At 45.7% G+C, this 25859-nt stretch overlaps 1 protein-coding gene across 2 annotated transcripts in view; it reads right to left on the bottom strand.

Annotated features, from left to right (window-relative positions):
• The window catches only part of ZMAT4 (zinc finger matrin-type 4), a 338086-nt gene that overhangs the window by 267394 nt on the left and 44833 nt on the right, over positions 1–25859 (bottom strand). Inside the window, exons 1-2 of one of the 2 annotated variants that reach the window (XM_037142513.2) lie at positions 21240–21259; positions 1261–1366 (exon numbers count right to left, since the gene is read on the bottom strand). In XM_037142513.2, the coding sequence (XP_036998408.2) occupies positions 1261–1362 (102 nt within the window). In that variant the 5' untranslated portion in view covers positions 1363–1366; positions 21240–21259. Of the gene's footprint in view, positions 1–1260; positions 1367–21239; positions 21260–25859 lie in introns of those variants that run through there. The other variant, XM_037142512.2, reaches the window with a different exon arrangement.

The raw sequence follows: 25859 nt of genomic DNA, 5'->3' as shown, positions 1-25859 counted from the left end.
GATATATGGCAAAGGAAGGTGATTTGACTTTGACTTAGGCACACAATGCAATACATAGATCATGTATCATAGAAATGCACACTTGAAACTTAAATAATCTTATTAACCAGTGTCACCCCAATAAATTTAATTAAAAACAACAACAAAAAAGGCCCTAGCTGGTATAACTCAGTGGATTGAGCACAGGCCTATGAACCAAAGGGTGGCCAGTTCAATTCCCAGTCAGGGCACATGCCTGGGTTACAGACCAGGTTACCCAGTAGGGGGCGCATGAGAGGCAACCACACATAAAAGTTTTTCTCCCTCTCTTTCTCCTTCCCTTTCCCTCTGTCTATAAAAATAAATAAAGGAACAAGATATTTGACATGACAAAGTTCAAGGTACAGAAACTATGAGCAAATGCACTAATCTCATTACAACTGTCTAATCTCTCTGAAGCCAGAACGGAATGGAGCAAGAGACAAATCAGGGTATTTGACGCCATCAACCTGGGCTCCAAATCTTAAAAAATAAATAAATAAAATAAAATAAAGCCCTCATGTTCCCACTAGTAAATGTTCTCCTGAACAAGCAAACACGCCCTGGGCAACATTAGGCATCTGGGGACCACAGCTTTCCCTTTTCTTCATGCCTGCCACCTTGTTCCCTCCTCAGATACTAGCCAACCTCTTTTCTCTCATCCTTTCTTCTCAACAGAGAGTCTAAAGACAGCCATTTGTTCTTCCACCCTGAAAAGCCAAAGCCTCCTAATTCTGTCCTTGAAGAGCATTTGGGCTATAAAACTTGTTAGAGTTCTACAGGGGAACACATTTAGGGCGGCAGCCACCAGGGGAAAGGAACGTGGTACTGAATCACTAACGCTGCCACGTTTCCCTGTGGTAAGGAACAAAGGGCCTCTGAGCTCACCTTCAGGGTCACTGAAGAAAAGAGAAGCTGGCACTCATGCATCCTGCCTTGTGTCCCTGAAAAGAACTTTGGGGATGAACAATGACAGATTTAACAAGCAGAGAAAGCCCACTGAGTCTCCAGGGGCTGAGGTACAAAGGAAAAAAACAGAATCTCAGAAGCAGCCAGGTCCTGAGAATGGCATCCCCATCCCTCACTCCCAACCTCCCACGTCTGCATTTGCACCTCGCCTGAGCTCATGTGACAAAGGTTCAAGCCCTATAGTTCTTAAAATCTGCCCCAACTCCAGAAGGGGGTATTCTCAAGTCCCACAGCCACGACGCATGCTAGTCTTTGGGGGAAATCAGTCCTTACCTCGTAATGGGCCACACGCTGAGATTCGGATATCAGTTGTGCACTGCACACCTTGCAGTAACTGTCTGTAAATAAATCCTGATCGATATCGGAGGACTTCATCAGGCTAAAGGAGAATCAACAGAAAAGAGAAATGAGTCCACTGTGTTGGAGTTTATGCAAGATATTAACTGTGTGAAAAAAAAAAACGCACAGTAAGAGATCCCATGACGGTAACAGTAGGGAAGCTCTCCCAAAACCTTTGGAGTCATGCTTTCAGTTAACCATAGTGAGTATACAGTTTACAACTTTCTCATAAATGCCCAGTAGCATTGCTAGTACTGTAATAAGAAAACTCCAGGTTTAATTTTCTGTGTTTGATAAATCAGCCTTCTATCTAATGCACTCACTGTCAAAAATTATAGAAGAGAATACTTTCACATATGGCTTTACGTTAATAAAATATTGTAAGCACTTCATACACACAACAATAGGAAATAGGTTAAATGAATCTTGATGCATTCACACACTAGAACGCCAGGTGAACACTGGGTGAATATGAATCTAAATTCAAATCAAATACATTTTAAAAAGGAATATTTAGTGAAATAAAAAGTTCAGCACTATCAACCAAAAAAAGGTTTATAAATCAATATGCACAGTATTATACTAAATTTCTTTTAAAATATCTATAGAGCCCTGACTGGTGTGGCTCAGTTGGTTGGGCACCATCCAGCGAAGTGAAAGACTGCCAGTTGATTTCCTGGTCTGGGCACATGCCTGGGTTGTAGGCCTGGTCCCCAGTCGGGGTGAGTATGAGAGACAATTGATGGTGTTTCTTTCTCACATTGACGTTTCTCTTCCTCTCTTTCTCCCTCCCTTCCCCACTCTCAAATAAATAAATAAATAAATAAATAAATAAATATTTAGAATACCTATAGATACATAAAAAACATTCCAGAAAGTTTTAACAAAATTTTAATAGCAGTTGTCTTTGGAATATTATATGCAATTGCCTGTGTAGTACTCTTTATATTTAAATGGTCTACAATGAACATGTAATACAAATTAGCTTTGTAAAGAGCCTTATAATCAACATGAAATCTAATTTTGAGTTTTATAGCGATACTTTACAAATTAAAAAATAAAGTCAGACCAAACTATAACTTTCCTTACAAGCTTATAACTTGTAAAATATGAAGTCCTCACCATTCTTCCTGACTCTTTTACTTTAGGGTTATTGAAATTCATAGGGCTCCTTCACCACTCCAAACCACAGTTGATACCACAAAGGTACATGTCAACATATTCTCAAATTCCAAACCCCAAATCAAAATGCAGCCAAGGGTTTCAAGCTTGTGAAAAGTGATCTGGCAGAGAGGTGTCTCGTAGCAACTGACGTGTAATGTTACTACCATAGAAACACACACCAGTGCATCTGAATGTTTTCTTCCAATCCACAAATTTTACTTCATTTTACCTCCTGCCTGCCAGGTGAAAAAGAAAGACTGTGCCAACATGTGGTATGGAGGTTCAAAAGAATTTCAAATAATAGGGGAGCACCTTGGAATTCATCTTATTCCAACACCCTCATTTTACTTATGAGACTGTCCAAAGTCACACTGTTGATAATTGGCATGGCCACAAATACAGCTTACACAAATATAGTTTGCAGGTTCCAATTTCCGTACTCCAGACCCAGCCCAGATCTAATGCTACCTGCCAGCCGTGTGATGTTGGATAAGTCACTAAGCCCCATAGGTCTCACTTTCCCTCCTATAAAAATTGAGAACATAATTTCCATGACTCCTTTGAGAATTGTGGTGAATATCAAAAGGAGAAATATAGAAGAAGGTACCATATAAACTGTGAAATTCTCTTCACTTGAAATGGATTGTTATCACACTTTTAATAATATACTGATGTTGGCCAAGACTTCTGTTATTAACGCTATGAATAAGTTTATTTTCCTGGTCCTTGACATCTGCTGAACTGTGGAGCCAGGCTCCATCAATAGGGGTGTGTGGTGCCTTGTATCTGTCTGCCTCCTGAAGTCCTGCTTATCATCCTAGAATGCTCAGCTTCTAAAGAAGCTGAACGTATATGTAGAAGGGTATGTTCCAAGGAAAAGTGAGAGAGATTTGGAACCCAGGTTGATGGCACCAAACACCCTGATTTGTCTCTTGCTCCAGAGATTCTGTTCTGGCTTCAGAGAGATTAGATAGTTGCAATGAGATTAGTGCATTTGCTGGTAATTTCTGTACCTTGAACTCTGCCATGTCAAAGAGCTTATTCCTGGTTTTGCTTCTGTGCTAAAAGCTCATTAGGTTCTCTTTTTCTCTGAACATGAATCTAGATCTTTGATTTTGAAACAGAATTTGGGCTCTTGGCTCGAACCCCAATTTCCTTAGCAAGTTGCTGTCTGGAATTAATCCCAAGTTGTGGGTTCTTCACAAGGCCATGATGAGGGTGTATAATTGGGAGGAAGTGTAGCTGGTATGACACTGTCTATCTTTTCTACTTTGAACCTTCTCTACGGGGTGATCTTTGTCCGGGCTTGCTTCTAAGTCCTCCTCACGTTCTGATCTTTTCTGAACTCGGTGCCCAGCTCTTTGATTCTGAAACCAAATCTGGATTTCTAAAGCAAGCTTTTGCTTGGTAGTATAACCTGGGTGAGGTTCTGGTTGAATGCTTTGATGGGGATTTTAGTTGATCTACTGTGATTTTGGTACAGATTTGTCTGTGATTCTATGTATACCATGCGAGAGTCTTGTGTGGAGGACCGACTTGAGCCATGTTGGAAGAGAATTCTGAAGCCTTCAACTGAGGGTGACTAAGTCTTAATTAAAGCAACAAAATGAAATATTGTGGTCCATTTTGAGAGATTTTTGAAACTTTCTAAATAGCTGGACCATATAAATAAAGCATCTTCCTAAATGCCTGCCTTAACTACTCCAAACTCACTTTCTGCCTGGGCTTTGGCTGCCACAGCCTTTTAAATAGTAAAGGTATTTGTAGTAAGTAGTTTAAAAGGATTCATAGTGTCTAACAAACAACAGTACCACTGGTTTTTCAATGCCCCCAGCACCTATGGTAATGCCGGATAGTAAAGACCACTGACTCTCACAGCTGAAGCAGACATGTTTTTCTGGAAGCATCCTTCTTGGCAAACAGCCTGATCAACCTACAGTGCCATAGTTGACGTGCCTGGACACTCATCATCTCATATGACAACCTGTTCCAGAGAGTCTGGTAACTCTAGCTGTCAGGTAATTTTTAGGTTGAATCAAAATCTGTCCTGCTATAGATTTTGCTCAGCGATTCTGTCTTTGGGTACAGCACAGAACCATTCTGCTCTCTTTTTTCATGAGATATCATCCCTCGGGTGTTTGAAAATAGCTCTCTTCTATCTATTCCTACTCCCTGTCCTGTCTCGCCATCTTGGTGTCTGTCTGTCTCCTGATGGGCCATATTCACAGGCCCCTGAACTAAAGGAAACACTACAGATGTGGTCTAAATGGGGCAGAGAATTGTGAATTCCTAGGACTATCCAAAATACCCATTGTCATCTGTAATGGTCTTTATTCACACCCCAAAATGCAAATGGAGAAGAGATGCTTTGATGATGGGAAAATGTAGTACAACATTTTGAAATGCCAAGTGGGAGAAGACTTATTAGGGGTAGTTTTGAAGCTAGGCTCCTATAAGTAGTTGTGTTTAAATATTATCATGTTCCCTGCTATTTTTAATAAAGAAGTGCACAAAAATAGACTCACGGGTGACCTGGTTAACAGGAATCTACAAACGCACTGCATACTCCTTCCTCATTATACAACCGACTGCAGAAATCAAACACTGTGAAAGGATATTCAAGGTACGTGTCGGACCAAGTGGGGCCCGTAGGAGTCTCAGTCTCAGCAAAGCAGCTGTGCAGCAGAAATAGCTTTAAAGGCAGAATATAAAATTTGTGCACTAAAAAAATATTCAAAGGAAGAAGAGAATATCCTGCCTTTTCTTTCACTGCTATATATATGTGTGTGTGTGTGTGTGTGTGTGTGTGTGTGTATGTATTTGCATATAAGAATATTGATTTGTACATATCCATATACAGTAAAATGACAATACAGATGCCTTTGAAATTTACAAGGCTCAAATGGAATACATGAAGAAGTTAAAAAGGGATTGATTTTTTATTTAAAAGAGTGAAATTCCTGAGGTGGGGGAGAAGCTACTTGTTGATCACTGCCTCTGGCTCCTTTAGAACAGGATTGTGGGCTTCTCTGGCCTTAGGATGTACAGATGAGCTGACAAGAAAAGGCAAACCTGATTACTTTTCTTGAGCCTTGTCCATGGCTCTAAATCAGCAGCTAGACCAGAGCCAGGGCAGGGCCGTTGATCACTTACTGGTCAGTACTACAGTCTCAACAGAGCTAATCTGTTGTGGTGGCCTCCACCCTAGAAACATACTGACTATGCTGCACCCTGAGGCCTTGGGACATTGTGAGGAGAGAGACAAGAGTGGGAGAAGGCAGGAGTTTGATCAGTTTGATTTTCTGGATCTGAAACAGATCTGAATGAGAGCTTCCCCAGTGTTCCCCACCCTGGCATGTTCCCGAGAAAACACTGAGGATTTGAATAACCTCTCTATCACTTTTCAGTAACCATAGAAAACAGTGCTATCTATTTTAATAAAGAAGCCCAGAGTGGAGTTGGAGACAGTATTAGAACAGGAGTCTGATCAGATTTTCATTTGCTGCCCCAGGTCTCTAGATAAGGGTCTATTCAAAGGTGTACCTCAAACTAGTAGACTTTGAGGTATAGCGAGGTATAATAAATAGAGGAATATAGAGAAGAAGAGCTTTATAAAATTTCACAATGGCTTTTGAGCACCTACCATGTGTGAGGCACAGGGATAATAACAGAAGGCACAACTCCTCTCTTCCAAGTCATCACGACCTATTGCGTGAGAGGTGATATATACACACACAAATACCTAAGGCACCAATAGCAGGTGTAATTTGGCCAGTAAAAAGTGTTACAGACTTTGAGAAGACAAGCAGGATTATAAGAAACTCTTTAAAGAGTTTCTACAAGAGTTGAACATTTAAGGATGAGTAGAATAGACTAAAGGGAAATGGGTCCCAACTCAAAAGCTAACTCTTTGTCATGGCACAGAGAAAAATCTTACCACCAGTAGGCCTGTGGAGATAAATACAAGGGGCATGGGTAGGGCTAATTCAAGATTATGTAACATAAAGTGAGGTGGGAGCAAATGTAAGGGAAGGAGGAGTACACAGAGCTCAAGACCCAGACAGAAGGAGGAGAGACTGGGGGAGAGGAGCCAGGTCCGAAATCTTTTCTCAAAGTGCAAGGAACAGCCTTTGCAGGATCTTCAGATGCAGATATGAAGGCTTCCCTTCTACTTTTTTCTGTGTCTCAAGAGTAGATTTCAGGAGCACAGGCTGAAAACACTGAGGCTTCACAGCAAAGAGTAATACTCTTCATTCTACTTCATTTCTTTTTTTAATATATATTTTATTTATTTATTTTTGGAGAGAAGAGAAGGGAAGGAGAAAGAGAGAGAGAGAAACATCAATGTGTGGTTGCCTCTCATACGTCCCCTACTGGGGACCTGGCCTGCAACCCAGGCATGTGCCCTGACTAGGAATCAAACTAGTGACCCTTTGCTTTGCAGGTCTGTGCTCAATCCACTGAGCCACACCAGCCAGGGTTCCACTTCATTTCTGATAAGCGTAAAATAGCCTCGGACTCAAAGATCCCTGAACCCACATGGGGATCCTCAGAGGAAAAAGACATTAGTTCAAATCTAAGTTGGTCACTCGCCAAATAGGCCTTTGAACAAGTCACATCCTCCCTGAGCCCTTGCTTCCTCATTTGTGAAACGGGAAACATTCTCACAGGAATTAGAGACAGTGTAGACTTAAAATCAAAGTCTAACAAAGACTGGGACATATGGCATACCCTCAAAAACAGATATTACCACCATTATTATGAATATTATTAATTTTGTATTATTATTATTCTCATCTTCAGGAGGTCGGCTATAAATATTTAAGCAGAGAAATGAATAGACCCACATGCACACTAAGGGGGACGATAACACAGTCGGTGGGCTGGAATCACAGCTTTTATTGCCATCCGAGGCCTTCTCTTTTGTATTCACAACATCATGTACAAAAAGGTCTCATTTGCACTGCGTTCTATTGCCAGCTGATACTCAGACCTCATGCCTGTGAAGGCCCCATGCTTCATGAGCATTTAAAATCTATTTTTATTGTCAGTGGGTGTTGATACTAGCAGACAGGGCAGTCGGATGAGGATGTGGTCCTGTCTTCTCATGACCATTAGTGTTCTTCTCACTGTGACCTGCTCCCCAGGGAGACACAAAGGGACACACATGCCATCCCCAAACTGGATGCATCCCAGCTGTCCGGACCCACGGCCACTCATGTGGTCACCCTGAGACGGCCACAGCAGTCGTGCTCCCCAAAGAGTCATCTCCTCGGCTCCTTCTCCCTTGCGGGGAGGAGCTCTTGGCTTAGTGATCCCCACCAATGGTGTCCTGTCATCATAGTGAAATTGGGTGTTTCCACTATGATATTCATCTAGAAGATCTAACAACCTACTCTCTACCCACTCTCTCCCCTCATGGCCCTTTAAAAATAGGATTTAAGATCCATGGCAATTTCAACCAAAGGGCTGTCTCACCTTCAAGAGCAGATTTCTGACTCTCCAGGCTGTCACTCCATGTGACTTTGTGAGCCAGATGACCACTATGAGAAATTGTGGCTCCTCTAAAGATGCTCCCAGCAGGGCTTGACCCTCATGAAAGGGTCTAGACCCGGAAGGAATACAGATTTCATTTTTCTATTATAAGCATCTTATGTGCTGCTCCTGAGTAAACCAGGCTGAGTGCTAAGGGCCTAACCATCTGATCGAGTTCCCTCACAGAGACAGGCAGAGTAATCCCCGCTTTCTGGGTAAGAAACTAAGGTTGAGAAGTTGCATAACTGTTCAAGGGCCACACAGCTCCTCAGTGGCAGTCAAGGTACAAGACAGAGATGACTGTGCCCCTCGGTCCAGCCCTCACACCCCACCCTCTCCCACCATCCTGCGCTTGAACTCAGCACATGAGCCCTTAAGTCTGTTCTACTGCCTGTCCAGCGAGGGGCGAAGCATCCTGCCCAGAATTAATATGTTACGGCATGGGGAGCTCCTACTGTCCAGGTGGAGCCTTGGAAGCTGTCACTGACCTCAGGGTGCAGCCCTTCTTTCCCATATTTACAGGAACCAAACTGGAGCACGCCATCACCCTCCCCGACAGTCTCGTCCTGCTTCTGCCTGCACCTCCACAGCTTGTGTGCTGTGACCTCACTCACCCTCAAATAAGGCACCTACTTCTGTCCTCCCTGTGGGCTTCAGAGCCTCAAATGCCACAGCACCCTTCTGACCAGTCTGACTGGCTCCTCTTCACCCTTTTTTTAAAAATATTTTATTTATTTATCTTTAGAGGGGAAGGGAAGGAGAGAGGGAGAGAAATATCAATGTATGGTTGCCTCCCATGCGTCCCCCGCTGGGAACTTGGCCTGCAACCCAGGCATGTGCCCTGACTGGGAACCAAACCATGACACTCCGGTTCACAGGCCCGCGCTCAATCCACTGAGCTATACCAGCCAGGGCTCTTCACCCTTTTTTGGACCCTCAACTCTATGCCCAGCTCAGGCCACCAAGCAACTCTGTCCTCTGTCCAGTGTCCACCATGCTTCAGTCAAGCTGCAGGGTAGACTAAAAATGCCACCAGTTAAAAGGAAGGTGTTCCCGGTTATGAATGTGAAGCAGATTTGAGGTGTATCACTGCTGTGAAAATTCAGTCACATTTAAAAATTATTAAACTCCCAAAGACTATTGACATGTTTCTGTTTTGTTTTATCAATACTGGAATGAATGAAACTCTGCTCAGAATGGGGAAAGGTGTGAGAACCAGGGCTGGCCCATTATTAGCACAAAACAAATAAGCCTTGGTCTGCTCTTGTGTGATCGATCCTTTTGAGTTTTTATTCCACTTGCGAAAGGGCTCCTGAATCAGAATGTACTTTTGGTTGCCTCACCTTTGCTCCATTCCCCTTTCAGGTCCTACCACTGTCTTACTGGGTCGTGTAAAAACTCCTCTTCTAGCCTCCCCGGAAACAAAAAGAAAAAGCTTTGAGAGAGAAACCTGTGGCTTCAGCACACATCCCCACAGTGACCCCCTCAAGCTCAGACCAAGGAGCTGCAGAGGATGGGCTGGAAGCAGGAACTATCCTGTCCCTTTCACGTCTCCCTCCACATGGAGGTGGTGATGGAGGGCTGGTTGCCATGGCAGCAGACCAAGCAACTTTAGGGGGGAGAAAAAACAACCATGAAAAATACTCCAGAAATGAAAGCATATTGGTCTTCCATGAAATCATGCCAGAGAGAGAAATGGGGTGGGGGGAGCACAGAGCAGCATAAAAGAAGTAGACCCCCCGAAACCTAGATTTCGAGGCCTGAGGACTCCAGCACACACTTCCCTTTAATTCACCATACTACCCCATATGTGGTCAGACCGGGAAACCTGGAACCTCCTGTGAAGTGGCTGAATCACAGTGAAGGTCAAATGCACGACCGGCTTGAAGAATCTTTCGGATTCCCTGTTTCTCAGAAGGAGCCCTTTCTTCTGGTCAGATGCTGCTTTTCCCATGCCCGGTGTTGCTCAGGTAAAGGGATCTGGTAATCCAGGCCCCTCACCATAAATTGTCCACATGTAGGTACAAGCTCTGTTTTCTAGCCTGAGCTCTGAGCTTTGTTTAAAGAGATATGCAGAGAGAAAGACAGAGAGAGACTGCACACCACTCTCTTCTCTTGCTTGGCATTGCCAGGAGCTGCAGCTGACTCACACCACTTGAATAATTGCCTTTTAATGGCACCATTTTCTTCACGTGTAAAACCAAGCTCTGTGGTTCCTGACTCAGAGGCATCTGCCACTGCTGGGCACACACGCCTCACCCACGGCCCTGGGCCGTGGGACCATATCTGTCAGTCTCATTCACATTGGCACAGGCCAGCCTGGTGACATCTGAGGAGGAGAGCTGCTAGCATGGCCCCAGCTGAACCAACCTCTGGGGACACACACACATGCCTCAGCCCTTTCTGAGGAGGCAACATGTGCTGATTCCTCACCACTCCTGCCTTCTCTGGCCTCTGGTCCATAGTCTGAATGTACACATCTGAGTTTTATACTTCAGGGGTATGAATAGAGCCCAACATTTCAGAACTCTCCAGCCCCTCGGGCTTTTTTATGGGACTCACCAAATGGCCTCTGCCCAAGTCCAGGACAGTATACAGCCTCACTAAGATCCCCCCTTATTCATTAAATGAATTTTTATTGAGCATTTACTATGTGCAAGGTGCTGATCTCATGAAGAAGGGTCACATACTGGGACCCAGTCTACACTATTCTACATAAACATGGACAGGATTCCTGGCTCCTTCTACACACACATACACTGTTATTCACACCAGCTAATAGACAATGGCTCTGGCTTTCCCACATGTCATTGTAGAATTTTCACTTGCCCCATGGCCCAATGGTCCTCTCTAAGATTTTAATGTTGAACCTTTGCCTCCGCCTAATGGTAGAGGCTAGGATGGAGGCAGAGGGAGCTAGCAGGTACTGCAAAAGGTGAAAGCTGTTGGGTTCTGTCTGGGTTTCAAAGGCCCTACTGGAAGCTGCTTTGGGGAGAGCCCTGGTAATAAAGCATCGAGCTCAACTGCAGCCGGCTGACTGGCAGGTCTGGGCTGCAATGATGGAGCGCTCTCGTTGGGGAAAACACTGTCTGCATTTGTAAGATATGAATGGGTAAATTCCAGTCTCTGTGTCAGTCACACTGGGTCAGAAGCATTTTCTTTCTCTTTCTATACTTTCAGAGAGGTGGCTTGGGTGGTGGGTGGAGAGCCTGAATTTCCCATTGCTTTATCACTTCAAGTCAAAGCAAAAACAGAGCACCCATCACAGAAGGAAAGGCAGAGGCTGAGGGGAAAAAAAAAAAAAAAGACCACTAGTCCACAAAAAGCAGGAGGGGAGAGAAGGAGGAAAGATGGGGGAGTAAAACATACTTCTTGTTGTTTTCTTTTGCTCCTTCCATCAAACTAAAGGGCTGTGCAGCCAGGTGGAAAAGCCACTCACGTTTTAAGAACAGGCTCCCACCCTCCCCACCCCTCAAGGGAGGAATGCCAATGTGCACCCCCCACTTGCCAGGGTGCTAGCTGTTCAACAAGCTAAAAGATAAGACCTTTCTTTCTCATGGTGGATACAAGCCTTCAAACACAGAGTTTATAAATAAGTATTCCACTACTATAACCTGTTTACATGATTTATCTTCACAAGACTGTCCCTACTAAACCAGACAGATTGAGGGCAGGTTTCAATGTGGCTGTCACCTCCAGGGCTCAGAGGCACAATTCTGCACCTGCACCCCGCTGCAGAGGAGGCCACAGATGAGCCGGACTGAGCTGCTGCAGGGAAAACTACTGCCTTTACTTGAATCCGTACTCCAAGACTGCTGCATGGAGCGGGCTGTCAGTCGGCCAGCAGGCGTGTTCAGCTCCATTCTCCACTACAGCTCACTAACTGGACATGGCTTCTCTGTGGATCCTGTTTGGTCTACATCTGTCCACTGCCTTTTCCAAAAATCAGCACAATTATAACGTTCCTTTGAAGTCTCTAGAGTGCCCAAGACGGGAAAGCACAGGAATTAAAATGTTGCAGAGTTGGGGGCTGCCCACCCACACACTGACAAAAGCCTGTGTGCAGGTCGGTTGTCGTTCCATGAAACTGTTTTGTACAGAACTTGCTTCCTGATCTGAGAATTGGTTGGAGACCTGATGTCACCTCTTGTGTTGAGATGCAGCAAAGAGTAGTGAAAATAATGTCAGCTTAAGGAATTCAGCCACCGGGGGCAGCTAAACATATAAAAGTATATGTATTTTGCTCATTACTAATGAAAGGATTAGTAAAAATCAAAATAGCTGGCTATCACAATTGTAGATGAAGTTATGTGGACCCATGGGGTCTCTTATACATTTCTGACAGGAGGGTGAGTTGAAAGCATTATTTCATCAAGCTAAGCAACCCAACAACCGCACTCCTAGTTGGCAGACAACACTCTTGCTCATGTATAACGCCAGGCATGTAAAGGATGATGAGAGTAGCATTGTTCAAACAGCCAAACCTGCAATCAGCCCAAATGCACGTTTACAGGAGAGTGGATGAATAAATTGAGGTGTAGTCACACGTAAATGAAGCATGGCAACACGACAGACTGTGGATGAATCATAGCAATCTAATATGCACGTGGAAAAGGTAAACCAAAGGGCACGTACACAAGGTCCTTTATATAAAGACAAAAACAACTAAAATAAAAATAGGTACATCTTGGGGATGCATGTAGATATGATACAACTCTTAAAAATGCTTGGCACAAAAAGTGAGGCCAGGATTCAGGATGATGATTTCTTCAGAAGGGCAGGATGGTAGAGAATCACGTAACTGGTGAGATGCAAGTCGCTGCCAGATCTTAGCTTTGCTTTGCAAGGTGTTATAGGGGTGCTCATTCTGTTATTACAGATGGTAAATGAAAGAGGGATACATCACAGACTCTACCTATGCATCAGTGATAACAGATGACTTTCCAGAAAAGAGCCTTCCACACTCTCTGTAACAGAGACAGTTTGTACTTGTTGTTTTGCCCCTTTTCCCCAGCCACAAAAGATTTAGCTGAATTTCTCACCCTCTCTTGCAGTGAACGTGTCATGTGACTGAGTTCTGGCAAATGGAATATGGACAAAGCTGCGTTCACACTCCTAGACCTGGCCCTTAAATGCCTGCTGCCTCGTCATCTATCTGCTCTCCCTCCTGCATCCTAGACACTGACACCACCTGGTCAACATTGGAAGCCCTGTGGTGAAGGAGCCTGGGTGCCCGAAAGTCTGAGTTTCTGAATGATTACATAGAGGAGAGCCCCACGTCCCCAGTCCCTGGTGCCCACTGGGCTTTATGTGTTTGAGAAATGAGCTTCTAACACATTAAGCCACTGATTCCAGGATTTATGTAGTATTATCTTAACTAACTCAACCTGAACACTGGTAGCTTCACAGGGCTGGAAAACAATTCCACAGATGTTTACTTTTTACCTAGTTATACCTCGTCCATGCTTTGTGAGGAAGCTGGAAAAAGCCAGAGACTTTAAAGAGTCTTGTGCTCAAGAGATTACATTCAATATTGCCCTTTTGCTCCATGCTCTGGGTAATAGCATAGGACAGAGCAGGCCTCACTGAGAATGCTTATTCAGGGCAGTCCCCATCTATTCCTTGTTTGAACAGAATGTGGAATTTTTTAGGACTCTAAAACTTAACGAGAAGCACAGCATGGCTTCAGAACATGGCCTCCTTACAGGTGAGTCTCCCATGACTCCCTTTTCAGGCGCTTTAACTAGGAGTCCTTTTCAAACACCAATGGCACCTTCTAGGAAGGCGGCTCTACTTCTCTCTAGTTTTGAGCACACCCAGCCTACTCCCCCACTGGCATGCTGGTGCTGGTGTCTTGTGAAATCTGCTTTGCCATTTGTGAGGGGGCACACCGAGCAGATGGTCACGACCACTGGGATGCCAGGGAATGAGCAAATGCCTCACGTCAGAGTTCCAGGGTCTTGTCACCTCGCCAGAAACGACAGCAGGCTGTCTGGCAACAGCCCTGATGTTGGGGAGAAGCACACATCTCACCATTGCCGTCCTTAACAGAGTTACACTTTCAAATTCTTGCCCCAAATCAATTCTTCTCACCCTTCAGCTGAGGTGAGCTGGGGTTGGGCAGGTTCCAGGAACCAGACTGATATAGGTGTGGCACCTGGCTGAGCAGTTTCTGGCTTTAGGGAACAGAGCGGGCATATCGAGTGTAGGTTGGGTGATGGCCTTCTAAGGCCACGCCTCACTGTCCCATCGGTTTTGGTCTCACTCCACCCCTGCCTCCAGCCTGGCAGTGAATTATCATCTCCCCCGTCTAAGCTTTCCATCTATTAAAACCAGACGACCCCAAAATCAATGCCACCGCTCCTGCACCCCTCCTACTCACCTTCTCCCACTTGCTTGCAGGAAGGTGGGGGTGGGGTTGCTTGATAGAAGAGCAGATCAGAGTCACGGAAGGACTCTGGGAGGACAAGGAAACGGGGGAACATGAACACTGGCTGGCAGTGGAAAAGGGATGAAAAGTCGAGACAGAGCGAAAGTAAAGGGGCAGGGGCTTCAGCAAGCCTGGACTCAGCGGAATAGAGAGACAATGAACCTCACCCCACGATGGAGATAGAAATAAGGACATTACAAGACTAGAAAGGACCTTGGGGATCATTGAACTGAATCTCTCACATCCAACGAAAACACAGAAACAACACCCAGGATGATGACGGGACTTTGGCACACTGGCTGTTAGTAAAAGGCAAACGGGGACACCTAACTCCTACAATAGCATTCCTTCCCTGTGCTCCCCTGCAGTCCAGAATATTTACTGTCTTCCTTTTAGGAATCATTTTGGCAGGGAGGAACCAAAGGCAACTGTTTAAACTTTCAGAAAACCAGACACTGATGGTTTCGACTGGTGGGAGCCAGTGATGCAGAGATGCCCAATGAAGACCATCTTCAAAGGTCAGGTCCCCGGAGGGCGGTGGGTGAGAGGGGCTGAGTGGGAGGAGGAGCAGGCATTTGGGTTGGAGGGTACTTCATCTCTCCGGCCATGTTCTTGGATTTTACAAGTGGCAATAAAGGCCAGAGGCCTGTGCCAGTGAAGATATTAGGGTCAGAGTGGGAAATAAATTTAAGTACTGATTCCATCTAAAGCTGAGCACTAGCAATGCAATTTCTATCACAAGCAACAATTCTTATTTCTCACCACCCCAAAGTAGTAGGCCATTCTCCCAAGTTGATGGGCTGTGACTCGCTTAGGGACTGAGTCCTCCGGACCCACCTTAAGGTAAGTACTCGAACCTCCTGTGGAGGACAGAGCAATGTTCGGGCCAGGTGCCCTTTTAGGGAGGAGTTTCTCGCCCCAGCTGCCGGGAGTGGAGTTGCTGTTTGGGCTCCAGCTGTCTGCTCCTTCAGGAATGTCCTCTGCTGAGACAGTTGCCTCGCCCAACATGAGACCCACAGCCTGTGACTGATGAATGCAAGGGTGGAAAAGCCCAGCCATGCAGCCCAATATGGGACAATTCTGGCAGTCCACTTCAGTCCTAGAACTCCCCACAGGGCTGGTCTAGACTGTGGCACTTGCTCCCAGCCCCAACCTCTCTCTCCTTCTGCACCTCCCTACCACGGGGGCCCACCCTAGCTGCCATCGTAAAGCAGACCTCACATGGCAGCCCCAACTATGGACATTAACGTCATCAGAAATTCTGAGACCAGATCAATTCCTAGAGCCCCAGAGCTCCTCCAAGAATCCATCAACTTTACCTCGGAGTAACATTTATGCAATACTAAGCAAAGAACTGTTTCTGGTAATGCTGTATCCTGAGCTCGGCTCCGTGCTACTTAATAATATGCAAGAGAGAGAAATATGCTGAATCCCATTCTTTTGATCTGTGGTCCCCGATGTGGTTACAGTTACTATCGTACCATCTGAGTTGAACTGATGCTTCTAAGCCTCATAATGTCAAATAAGTCATATTTCAGTAGCACTTCCTACCCACTGCTAAAAATATTGTTCCTTCCCACACAGCTATTCTTAATGAGATATTTCAAGCCACCTGGCACCCAGGGGAGTTCTTTGGCTAATCTGCTATGGAGTTCCACAACATGAAAACTATATACAACAGACCCCCAGTAGATGCTGGTGGTGGGGACAAGAAAAGCAAGTGGCATCACAGGTCATTGTGTCCGAAGGTAAGAGATATTTTCCTGGAGATGTCACTAGACCCACAGCCAGTAGGACCCTGGGGTGAAACACAGTGCATTATAGCTCATTTTCGCAGTGAACACTCTAGAAGGAGAGCCGGCCCCAGTTACTGGCTGGCTTTCCTCCAGGACCTTAGCTGCTCTTAGAGTTTCTGATGAGAACCAGTTTGAAACTTGAACAATTGCTCACTCCCACTGAAATGTAAATGTGCCGGGCAAGGCCTCCTCTCCAGCTGCATTGCCAACAGATTCCAGCCATTCCAAAGGCACACCGCCATGGCTGACCATTTGCCCTGCTTGCTCTTGCCATCCTCTCTCGATAAATGCTAGACGGTCTTCCCTCCTCCTCCCCACTCCACTAATCCATGTATTAGGCATCATTCTCCCCGGACCATCCCCACTACTCCTCCTCTCACCCGGGCTGGGTTAGGGGCCTCTTCTAGGTTCTGCAGGTCCCTGTGCACACCTCTACATAAGAGATGAAAAGCACTTTTGCAGGGGTGTGCTCCCCCATGCACTGGGACTCTCTCTTCTCCATACTCAGTACTCAGCACCATTCTACCCACTTCAGTTGGCGCTGCAGTAGCAAAAATAAAATGCACTGACTGGTGTGGTCAACCATGGCTAAACAGAACATTTTGTTTCTATTCTTTGACTCTTATCCTTAAAACGGTTTAGGAGTCCAGAGGGTGGTCCCAAACAAAACAAATCCAAGAGCACCTCTGGGTTTTCTCCAGGGAGAGGCAGGCAGCACATAGCTACTTGTGCAGACAGGTCAGTGTCTTAGAGCCCATGGAGGGGCTTCACTCTCTGATTAGAAGATGAGGCCTTTGTCATCAGGAAGAGGTCTAGAAGGAGAGATCAGTCTAAAGTCGCCCCTCAGCCACCACCAGCCCCTGCTTCATACTGGGTCTTAGCTGAATCAGGAGGTGACACCAAGAAAAATAAACAAATGTGCTTTCAAGTGACAGCGGCATCCCAGAGGGACCCAGTGAGTTCACCAGTTCTTCCCCTTCCCATCAAATGCACCTCTGCTCTGGGCCACACCATCCCAGGGCCTGATACTGGAAGGTGGGTTGAGTAAGGTCCACAGAACTAATATAACTAGAGCAGATACTCAAATCCATGTCTCCTGACTCCACGTCCAGCCATCTGTCCAGAGGTTTTAAATCAGATTTTGGTTTCAGCATTTGCTTTAAGGGTCTTCTAATCCTTATTAAACATTCCAGTTTCTTCCCACTTGCCAAAAAAGAGAAATGATTTGTGGCTCTGACTGAATCCCAGACTCTCAATCAGGAAGGCAAAGCCCGCTGCAGCCGCTGCCTGCCCGGTTGTCACGGATCCTGCCTGGGTTGTTGCACTTGATTTCAGGGTCAAGGGAAAGCAGTAATTTACAACCTGTCTTCACCTGCCAGTGTCATAAAGGGAGTCCACAAGCAATTAGGCACTTCTAATCACTTAATCCACTTTAAATCTCTGCAAGAAGAAGGTAATAATTATGAAGCTCCAATTTGGCTGGTCCTTGGCTGGCTTTCAGTCAACCAGAGTCCTACAGAATATTATCAAATACATTTTTAAAATATTCCTCCAAAGATTCTTCAGCCCTGAAATTCAAGCCTGGAGCAGAAAGTCAAGGCCAGGAAATGACTTGGGTTTCCTTCTACCCCTTTCCTCTGCAGGAAGCCGAACAGTCTCAGAGCCCCCCACTGAGAGGACCTGGATTATAAATTGGAACCAGACCCTTCATTGTATCACATTCATGCAAGTGACCTCTCCAGCCACTGCTCAACCCCACACAGCCCCCTGACAAACGCCCCGTATGGATAGTTCACTGGGGTCTCCTGGATCACAGACCCCACGTGATCCTGTGGCCCCTGTGTCCAGCTCAGTACAAGGGGGCAGTTAGAAAAGGGTATACAACTCGGAGGGAGCTGGGGAAGAGACAAGTGCCACCCCTGTTTTTGCAGCGAGCAGAGGCTTACCAAGGGCATGGACACTCCCTCTACCTCCTGAACTAAAATTTCTCCTCTGATCTTTCCAAAGCAGCAGCAACTTCTAAATATTTCAGGCTTTTTATCTCCGGGCCCTTAGCACGCCTCCAGCCTTCAACACCCACAATGGCTATTCCACAGAAATGCATTATTTATTCAACAGCCACTGGCTTTATGTACTCAAGTGTCACACCCAAGATCTATCCTCATCTTCTTTCTGGGAAATTGGTGCCTGCAAGTCAGCAATACATCCTGGTGATAGGAGAGGCTCAGAGAGAGACCACCCCAAGAACTATTTGTGAAACAAAACTAGGTTGAATGGATTTGCTGCCCAGTTTGATTTTGGGTTGCTTGGGCAATTTGAGGCATGACTGGAAAATAAATCCAGGAGAGCAATGCACTGGTTTTCAGGACCTGTCCCTCCCCTTGTTCCCCTTGGGTCTACAGGCTGTGTATACACTGCATCCAGAAAACCAGGACTCACAGAACTGGGATCGGGACAATTCAGCCAAAGCCCAAGCAATGAACATTGAACGACTTCTTCAGCCCAGTCTGGGGGCCTCTGAAAAAACGCCCAAGGATACAATCAGCACACCTGACACCCAAAAAGTGATAAGAAGGGGAAATTGATAAAGAAAATGTAGGATTTAAATGAAAGAAACAAAACTTTCTTTCTTTCCAAAGTGATCCCATGTAGCATCATCACACCTTAAATTCACCTGGGGTAGTACAAGTATCATTATCTCACATCTGACAGGACAAAAACTGAGGTCTAGAGAAAGTAAGTGACTTGTTTCATGTCATGTGGTCTATGGCAAGGTCAGGGTGAGAACTGGGGTGCCTGTGTCACTGGTATGGGTAGAAATAACAGGATTCTTAAAAAGAAGGGCCACAAGGTGACCTCAGCACTGTGGACTGAGTGTCGATGGGACGAAGATAGAGGTACCGGTGCCCTGTGCCCGGGTGAGGGGCCCCTTTACATTCAGTCTTGGTTAACATGCTTGCAGATGCTGAGTGAAGCACTGAGTTGAAAATCAATCACCAATAAATAAATATCACATCTCCAGCCCTTTTGGCCTCATCTTTCAATGAATTCAGTTCCCCCATTCCTGTGAGACTTGGGTCTTCTGCTAAAAAGAAACGTGTGGGTACCCTGGACCTGTTCCCAGATCAATACGGCCAACCTGCCTCAAACAGAATATTTTAAGCATCTTCATTATTTTCCCAAGCTTTGCTTCTCCAGAAGAAATACTCCCATTTTGAGGTTTGCCCCTCTGCTGATTGCCCAGGGAAGAGGACAAAAAGTCAAAAGTTATGAATGCTTATCTCCAGGCCGTTACAAACACACCACCCTCAGGTATCTGGTCTCTCCCAGCTGCTGCGTGCCAACTGGTGACTTTGCTGCCTCTGCAAGATAATGCAGCCTTTGCCGCAGTTGGTGAAATGCTCTAGGAGACCTGCAGGTTGTGGCAGCTTCTGAAACGAGAGCAGTGTCCTGTCATTTCACTGCAGGCAAAACAACTGCTTGTGTTCAGGTAAGGCAGCCCTGGCCCAGGGAGAGCCCCGAGAGACTGTGGTGAGAACATGGCACAAACCTGTGTTCACTGTCCCAGAACATCTCGAAAAGCTTGTTGTGAATCGTCTCAAAATCATAGGCTTTAAGTGCACAAGGCTAGATTTAAAAAAAAAAACACCTCAGGTTTTAGGGGGCAGTGAGGGTGAAAATGTATTTAACAAGGAGAAAGCCAAGCATCCATTAGGACCAGCCCCAAGAGGAGGCAAGATGGTAAAAGACGGTACCGGCCATATGGGTTTCACACAGGGAGGAAGCAGGAGCCTCCTTGTCCGTGAATCCTGAAATTCTGGGGTTGCACTTCGGCCTCTTCAAACCCCAGAGAGAGCAGTTCCACATTAGCCTCCCTGGGGCACCTGCAAAGGAGGAGGAGACTCTTCCAGGGTGGCCCTTGGACCTGCCAGCTCTGGCTGAGACCTGGGAGCTGTCTTCCAAATGGGTCCTCAAACAATATGCATTTTCTCTTCCTAAAGCCTTTTACGTACGTTTGTCTCCTTAACCCATTCCACCCAACCCCACCCCCTCAGCTCCAGCTCCATACATCCTTCTGGGACATGAAGGGACAACAAAGGGCACAGAGCTCAGGTCTGGGGACCAAGGAGGCCCATTCTGCAGAGGGAGAGGGTTCCCTGGCCAAGGCTGCAGCCGCCTCAGAGCTCCTGCAGGCTGCCTCTGAGCGCCTGACTCTGGATTCCATAATTAAATCACGGGGTGTTTGATCACCTCCTCAATGCAGAGTAATTAAAATCGCTGCACTGTTTGTTTTTCATTTCCTTTGATAAATGGTGACAACTGTTAATGAGCAAAGCAGAATGTGCACCCTCAGTCACCCCAGGCTCCCCACTTTCCATGAGCACCCTGATTCTCTCTGAGTGGGCGCGGAGTCAGGAACTATAGGACTAGGGGTGGGCCCGGCCCAAAAGCAGGCACTTGGCAGCATGGCCCCAGATGGCTGCTGGGAAAACATTTGAGGACGACCCTCAGGGAGAGCTGTCCCTTTCAACCTTTTAAGGGGAGAAAGGCAAGACTTTGTTTTAACAAAGACAAAACTTGAAGTGTAAGTTAATTCATCTGTTTGACTTTTAAAGGCATCCCCCTTTTCTAAGCCCTTATGTTTAAAAAAAAAATGGGGGAAATACGGCCACCTTGGAGAAAACAGCTCCTCAGGGTGAGTCTCTCCACCCTCAGAGAGGTGCCACCTTATTTGTTCTGCCCGTCACACTAAGGTGTTCTGAGACTTAAACCACATGTCATACATGAAAATGTTCCACAAGCCGCAAGGTTCTGCGGGATGTCAGTAAGTTCCTTTCATTAATCATGCCTCCCTGAGATTTTGAATGAAAGAGAGAGAGAGTTCAGCTGGTTTCCAAGGCAATTTAGTTAAAGCAGGGGGCACTGAAGAAGGACAGGGAAGGGGAGGAGGTAGGCCGGCAAAGGCTGTCCCAGGGAACTGTCCGTACCTTCCTCTGTTCGAAGAGTTCACCCCTTCCACACTGCAGAAGGTCCTCCTCTAGGCTTGAACCAGTCAGCTGGCCTCCCGTGTCCACACTGCTTTCCCAAAGAGCTCCACCGCATTGGCACCAGCAAGAAAAATGCCCCTCCCCTAATATCTTCAATGTGCTCTGTAATTAGGTTGTGAAGCAAATGAAAGCACCTGCAGAGGCAACTTCTGTCCTGAGAGTTTTCTCTGGCATCACCTCTATGTGGCAGCTTAAGTCCATCCAGCAGGTATGGACTGAGCCTGCTTCAATTACGTCTGGTGCCTGCAGGACTCTGGCAAGAAAACCTGAGGTCAGCCCCTCCTGGCCTCCAGAGCGTGCCAACCTACCCGTGGATTATGTGAAACCTATTTCAAAACCATACATGATACGGCCTCTAATTGAAGTCCCAGAGTTTTTCTCAGAGCCACAGGGACCAGGCAACCTTCTAGTGATGGGTAATTTTGAAAATAAAAAGAGGTTTGTCTGCTGAAACTCTGAATTTAGGTGCCCCTTCTGCCCACTTCCTCTCGCTATCAGCTGTCCTGGAAAAGAGACGCTAACCCAGTAAAGGAAAATGAAATCTGATGGTAGACAGTATCTCTCCGAGGGAAATTATCCTGTTCCAAGCCACACCAGGCAGAAAGAAGGCCTCCCTAAAGGTACAATGTTTTCTCCACGTGGAAGCCACACTCCACTCCATGACCCCGATTCCACACTCATGGCCAGGGTGACCATGTCAGGTTTTCTACCTCAGTATCCCCAGAAGTGCAATAAAGTTTGCATGAGGACCCCCTCCAACGCCACTGACACCCAAAAACCCAGTGGTTAGTTCCAGTTCTGTGGAGGAACTTAAGGGAACCGAACATGTTGGGGAAAAGAGGGAGGTGAGTTAGGCAGAGGCCGAACAGCGGTGCATCACAAGGTGGAAAAGGTGTGACTGCTGACTCTGTCATGTGCTGGTCACGGCACTTTGGATGAGTTATATAATCTCCGAGCCTCAGTTTACTGGTCAATAAATAACAGCAACCACATCACATCACTCTGGTGAGAGGAAAAAAGAACATAAAATACCTAAAAGCTTGGTGTATAGTTAAGATCAAGTAAATGGTAGCTACTATCATCTCTACTGCCATCAGTAATATTACTGATTTGAGGGGGGAATGCATAATTCTTCAACCATCCCCTTCCTCAACTTGAAAGTCCCCTCACCATGATTCCTGATCACACGCAAAAAAAGTCAGTGCCTGCATCATTTCAGCCAGCCCCAAAGAGTGTGTTTTGGAAAGGACTCCAGACACGGCACCAAGGAGAGCTCAGGGGTCCCCTGCAGGTCAGTTCTCTGCTCCTGGCAGATGGCAGGTCACGCAGGGAGGACAAGCTGCTGTCAGGCTGGTGGGCACCACCTCACACTGGCATCACAACTTGCTAAGTCAAGCCTGCACAGCTGCCTGCAGAGACACAGGAACCCAGCCTGCAATCCAGAGGTGGGTGGGGCTGGGAAGGGCTGTGGGAGGAAGAGGCTAAACTTGTCCACTTTGTCCCCAGTCCGTACTGGCCATGGCTGACCACAGGCCACTCTCAACACAACATTACCCTGTTTTCATCATCTTTAAACCAATTAAACATGGCCAGACACTCCAGGAGGAACAGTCTTCTTTTCTGATTTTCTGAGTACTTTCATTATTTACTTGTAACATGTTTATAAGTAATGACATTCCTCCGCCTACCTCTTTCCCACAGATACAGAAAGAAAGAGTAAGATAAAATACTATAAGTTTCCCAGGAGAAAGAGATAAAAGATGATATATTTATATACCTTCGGTTCCAGAAAATTACATACTGTTACCCAATCATGCCACCTATCCCCCAGAGAATGCACACCTGCCCTGATTACTATCCTGTGCCTGTCATCTTCAACATGTCCCCATGAGTGGGCGGGGCTACGAATAGAAGATAATTTACCAAATTCACCAGATGGCATTACTCACTCCATCTTCTCTGCTTCCAAAACACCATAATGAGAGCAAGGAATAAATATGATTGTCTCTGTGTATGTGTGTGCAGCTCATTCATGAGGATCTCCTTCAACACCTAAATCAGCGTGTCACGTGGAATAGATACTTGACCAATATCTGCTCAATTAAATTGTGGTTTATATGCTTGGATACCCAAGAGGGCTTAAGCCTCACTTTAATCCAAAGAGAGATACTGAATACCATCTGTGAGTTCACTGGCCTCAAAGTTTCCCATCTCAGCGAATGCTACAACTGTGCACCCAGCTGCTCAGGTCAGAACCCTCAGATTCCTCCTTGATTACCCTTTCTTTTCCACCCATACCCAATCTATTAGCAAGACACCGTTGGGAACCGCCCTGCCTGGTTTCAGGAGCTGTAACCCCACCGTGGCTAAGGCTGAGTGAGCGACCTTTGGACCATAAGCCACTAAGGAGACAAAGTTTATCTCCCTGGCAGGAGCACCACTTCTGCTCCTTTTACTTCATCCCAAACTATCCCCCAATGCTTGGTTGGTTAGCCAGTGATGGGTAAGATTCCTCAAGGGATGATCGACCTAAGACAGTCACAATCACATGGAGGCCTCGGGGAAGGACTTAGGGGGCTACAGCAAAAGGGGGTGATGGACCACCATCCCTCAGCTTTGACACAGCCTGAGTCCTCATTCTGTCTGCAAGAAATCTCCTAATCTCTTGGCTGCCTTACTTCCTCCACCTGACTTAAGCCTGAAACAATGACAGAGGGCGGTGCAGCCCTGTGCTGGAAAGGGTGGGTTCCCTGGGTGATCAGGTCTAAGAAAGAATATGTAAAATCCTGTGAAACCTGTCTTTCTAAGAATGCTGTCAATTAAATGATAAGGGTCTGAGAAGGAAATGAGTTTGTTTCCCAAAGTTTTGTAGCCCTTTAGCTAACAGACCCTGACTCAGAATAGGTGCTCATAGTTATTTGTATGCTATCTATCATTTGATCCTTACTGCCTGACAATGATTAATGAAATTTACCTGTATTCCTGTGCAAACTGAAAGAAACCCAATAAAAACCTGTCAAAGCAAGGATCAGCTCGCTCTCCCCTTGAGAGAGTGGCCAGGCCACTCTGAGGTGCTCCTTCCTTGAGGGAGTGGCCGTACCATCCCTTTTCCTCCACAGAACTTGGTAGTCCATGTGAATTTGTCTCATGTCTCATCCATAATGCTGAGGACGCTGTGGGCCGGTGTCTGTGTCAAGACACGCTGCTTCTGATTCAAAAACAGATCCTAAATTTGACAATGTATTACTGCCTTTGGTAGTTCATCGGGAGCCTAAGTAGCCATCATCTCTCACCTGGACTTCTGCAAAGTACCTGTTCCCCCAGCCTCCATCTTGACATGTTAGGGCCACTTCTGATGGTGGCTGGAATAAATTCGCCAGCCCCCCAGACATTGTCACTCTCCTGTTTAAAGCCTAGCAAAGCTTCTCAGGCAATGAGAATAGAATCCAAACTCCCTACCAGGCCCGTGACCCTATCTGAGCCAGACCCTACCTGCCTCTTCAACCATATCTTCCCCTACTCTCTCCTCCTTACTTACCACCCTCACCACCCTCCAGCCATGCTGGCCTTCCCTCTGTCCAACCTGGCTACCTTCTTCCAAATATGACCAAGCCCCCACCTATGGACTCCCCACCCACCCCTGTTGACATTGTTGTCCACCACATCACCCCATTTTCTCTGCTTTAGACCACATACCAGTACATACAGTGATGTAATTTTTTATGTTTATTAAAAACATAACTCCTCCTCCCCCAAAAAAACCTTAAGCTCTTTAGATAGAGAGTCACTCTGCCTTAAGAATAGCTTGTCCCCAGGGCCTGGAATGCCACCAGATACATAGTTTGCACTCAGTTAACATTCATGAGCTGACTAAATTAAGTGGCTTGATCTAGTGCTGTCTCCAGCACCCAGGTTCTTCCTCACTGAATGTAGTTTTGCACACTCACATATATTTATAGACCATTGGGGGAAGGGGAGGAAACTCTCTAGAGACATTATGCAAACTCTCAACATTATAACAATCCTAACAGGCTAGCGGTTTGCACACACAAACATTCTCCTCTTACAAAATATTTTGGGTCAGCAGTTAGACATTTTTGTCTCAGGACCCTTTTACATACTTAAAAAGTTTTGAGAATCCCAAAGGGCTTTTGTTTACATGAGTCCTATCTATTAGTATTTACGGTGGTAAAATTCAAAACTAAGAAATTTTTTAAATATTTATTTAACAACTCATTTTAAAATAACAATAATAAACCATTATGTCACATATATAATATATTTACATAAACTAACTATATTCCAAGTGCAATGTGGTATTCTAGATGTGATTCTGGAACAGAAAAAGGACATTCATGAGAAAAATTGTCAAATCCAGATAAAGTCTACAGTTTAGTTAATAGTTATGTACCAATATTCATTTCTTAGCTTTGACAAATACACCACAGCAATATAACATATTGACATTAGGGAAAACAGAGAGAAGTTCATACAGAAACTCTTTGTATTATGTAACTTTTCTATTAATGTAAAATTATTTCTAAGTAAAGAATTTATTTT

Source organism: Artibeus jamaicensis, unplaced genomic scaffold (genome assembly GCF_021234435.1).
Source record: "Artibeus jamaicensis isolate MK-2021 breed Jamaican fruit bat unplaced genomic scaffold, CSHL_Jam_final scaffold_833, whole genome shotgun sequence".
NCBI classification, from domain to species: domain Eukaryota; kingdom Metazoa; phylum Chordata; class Mammalia; order Chiroptera; family Phyllostomidae; genus Artibeus; species Artibeus jamaicensis.
The sequence above is the reverse complement of the archived record's forward strand: the minus strand, read 5'-3'. Positions and strand labels throughout refer to the sequence as shown.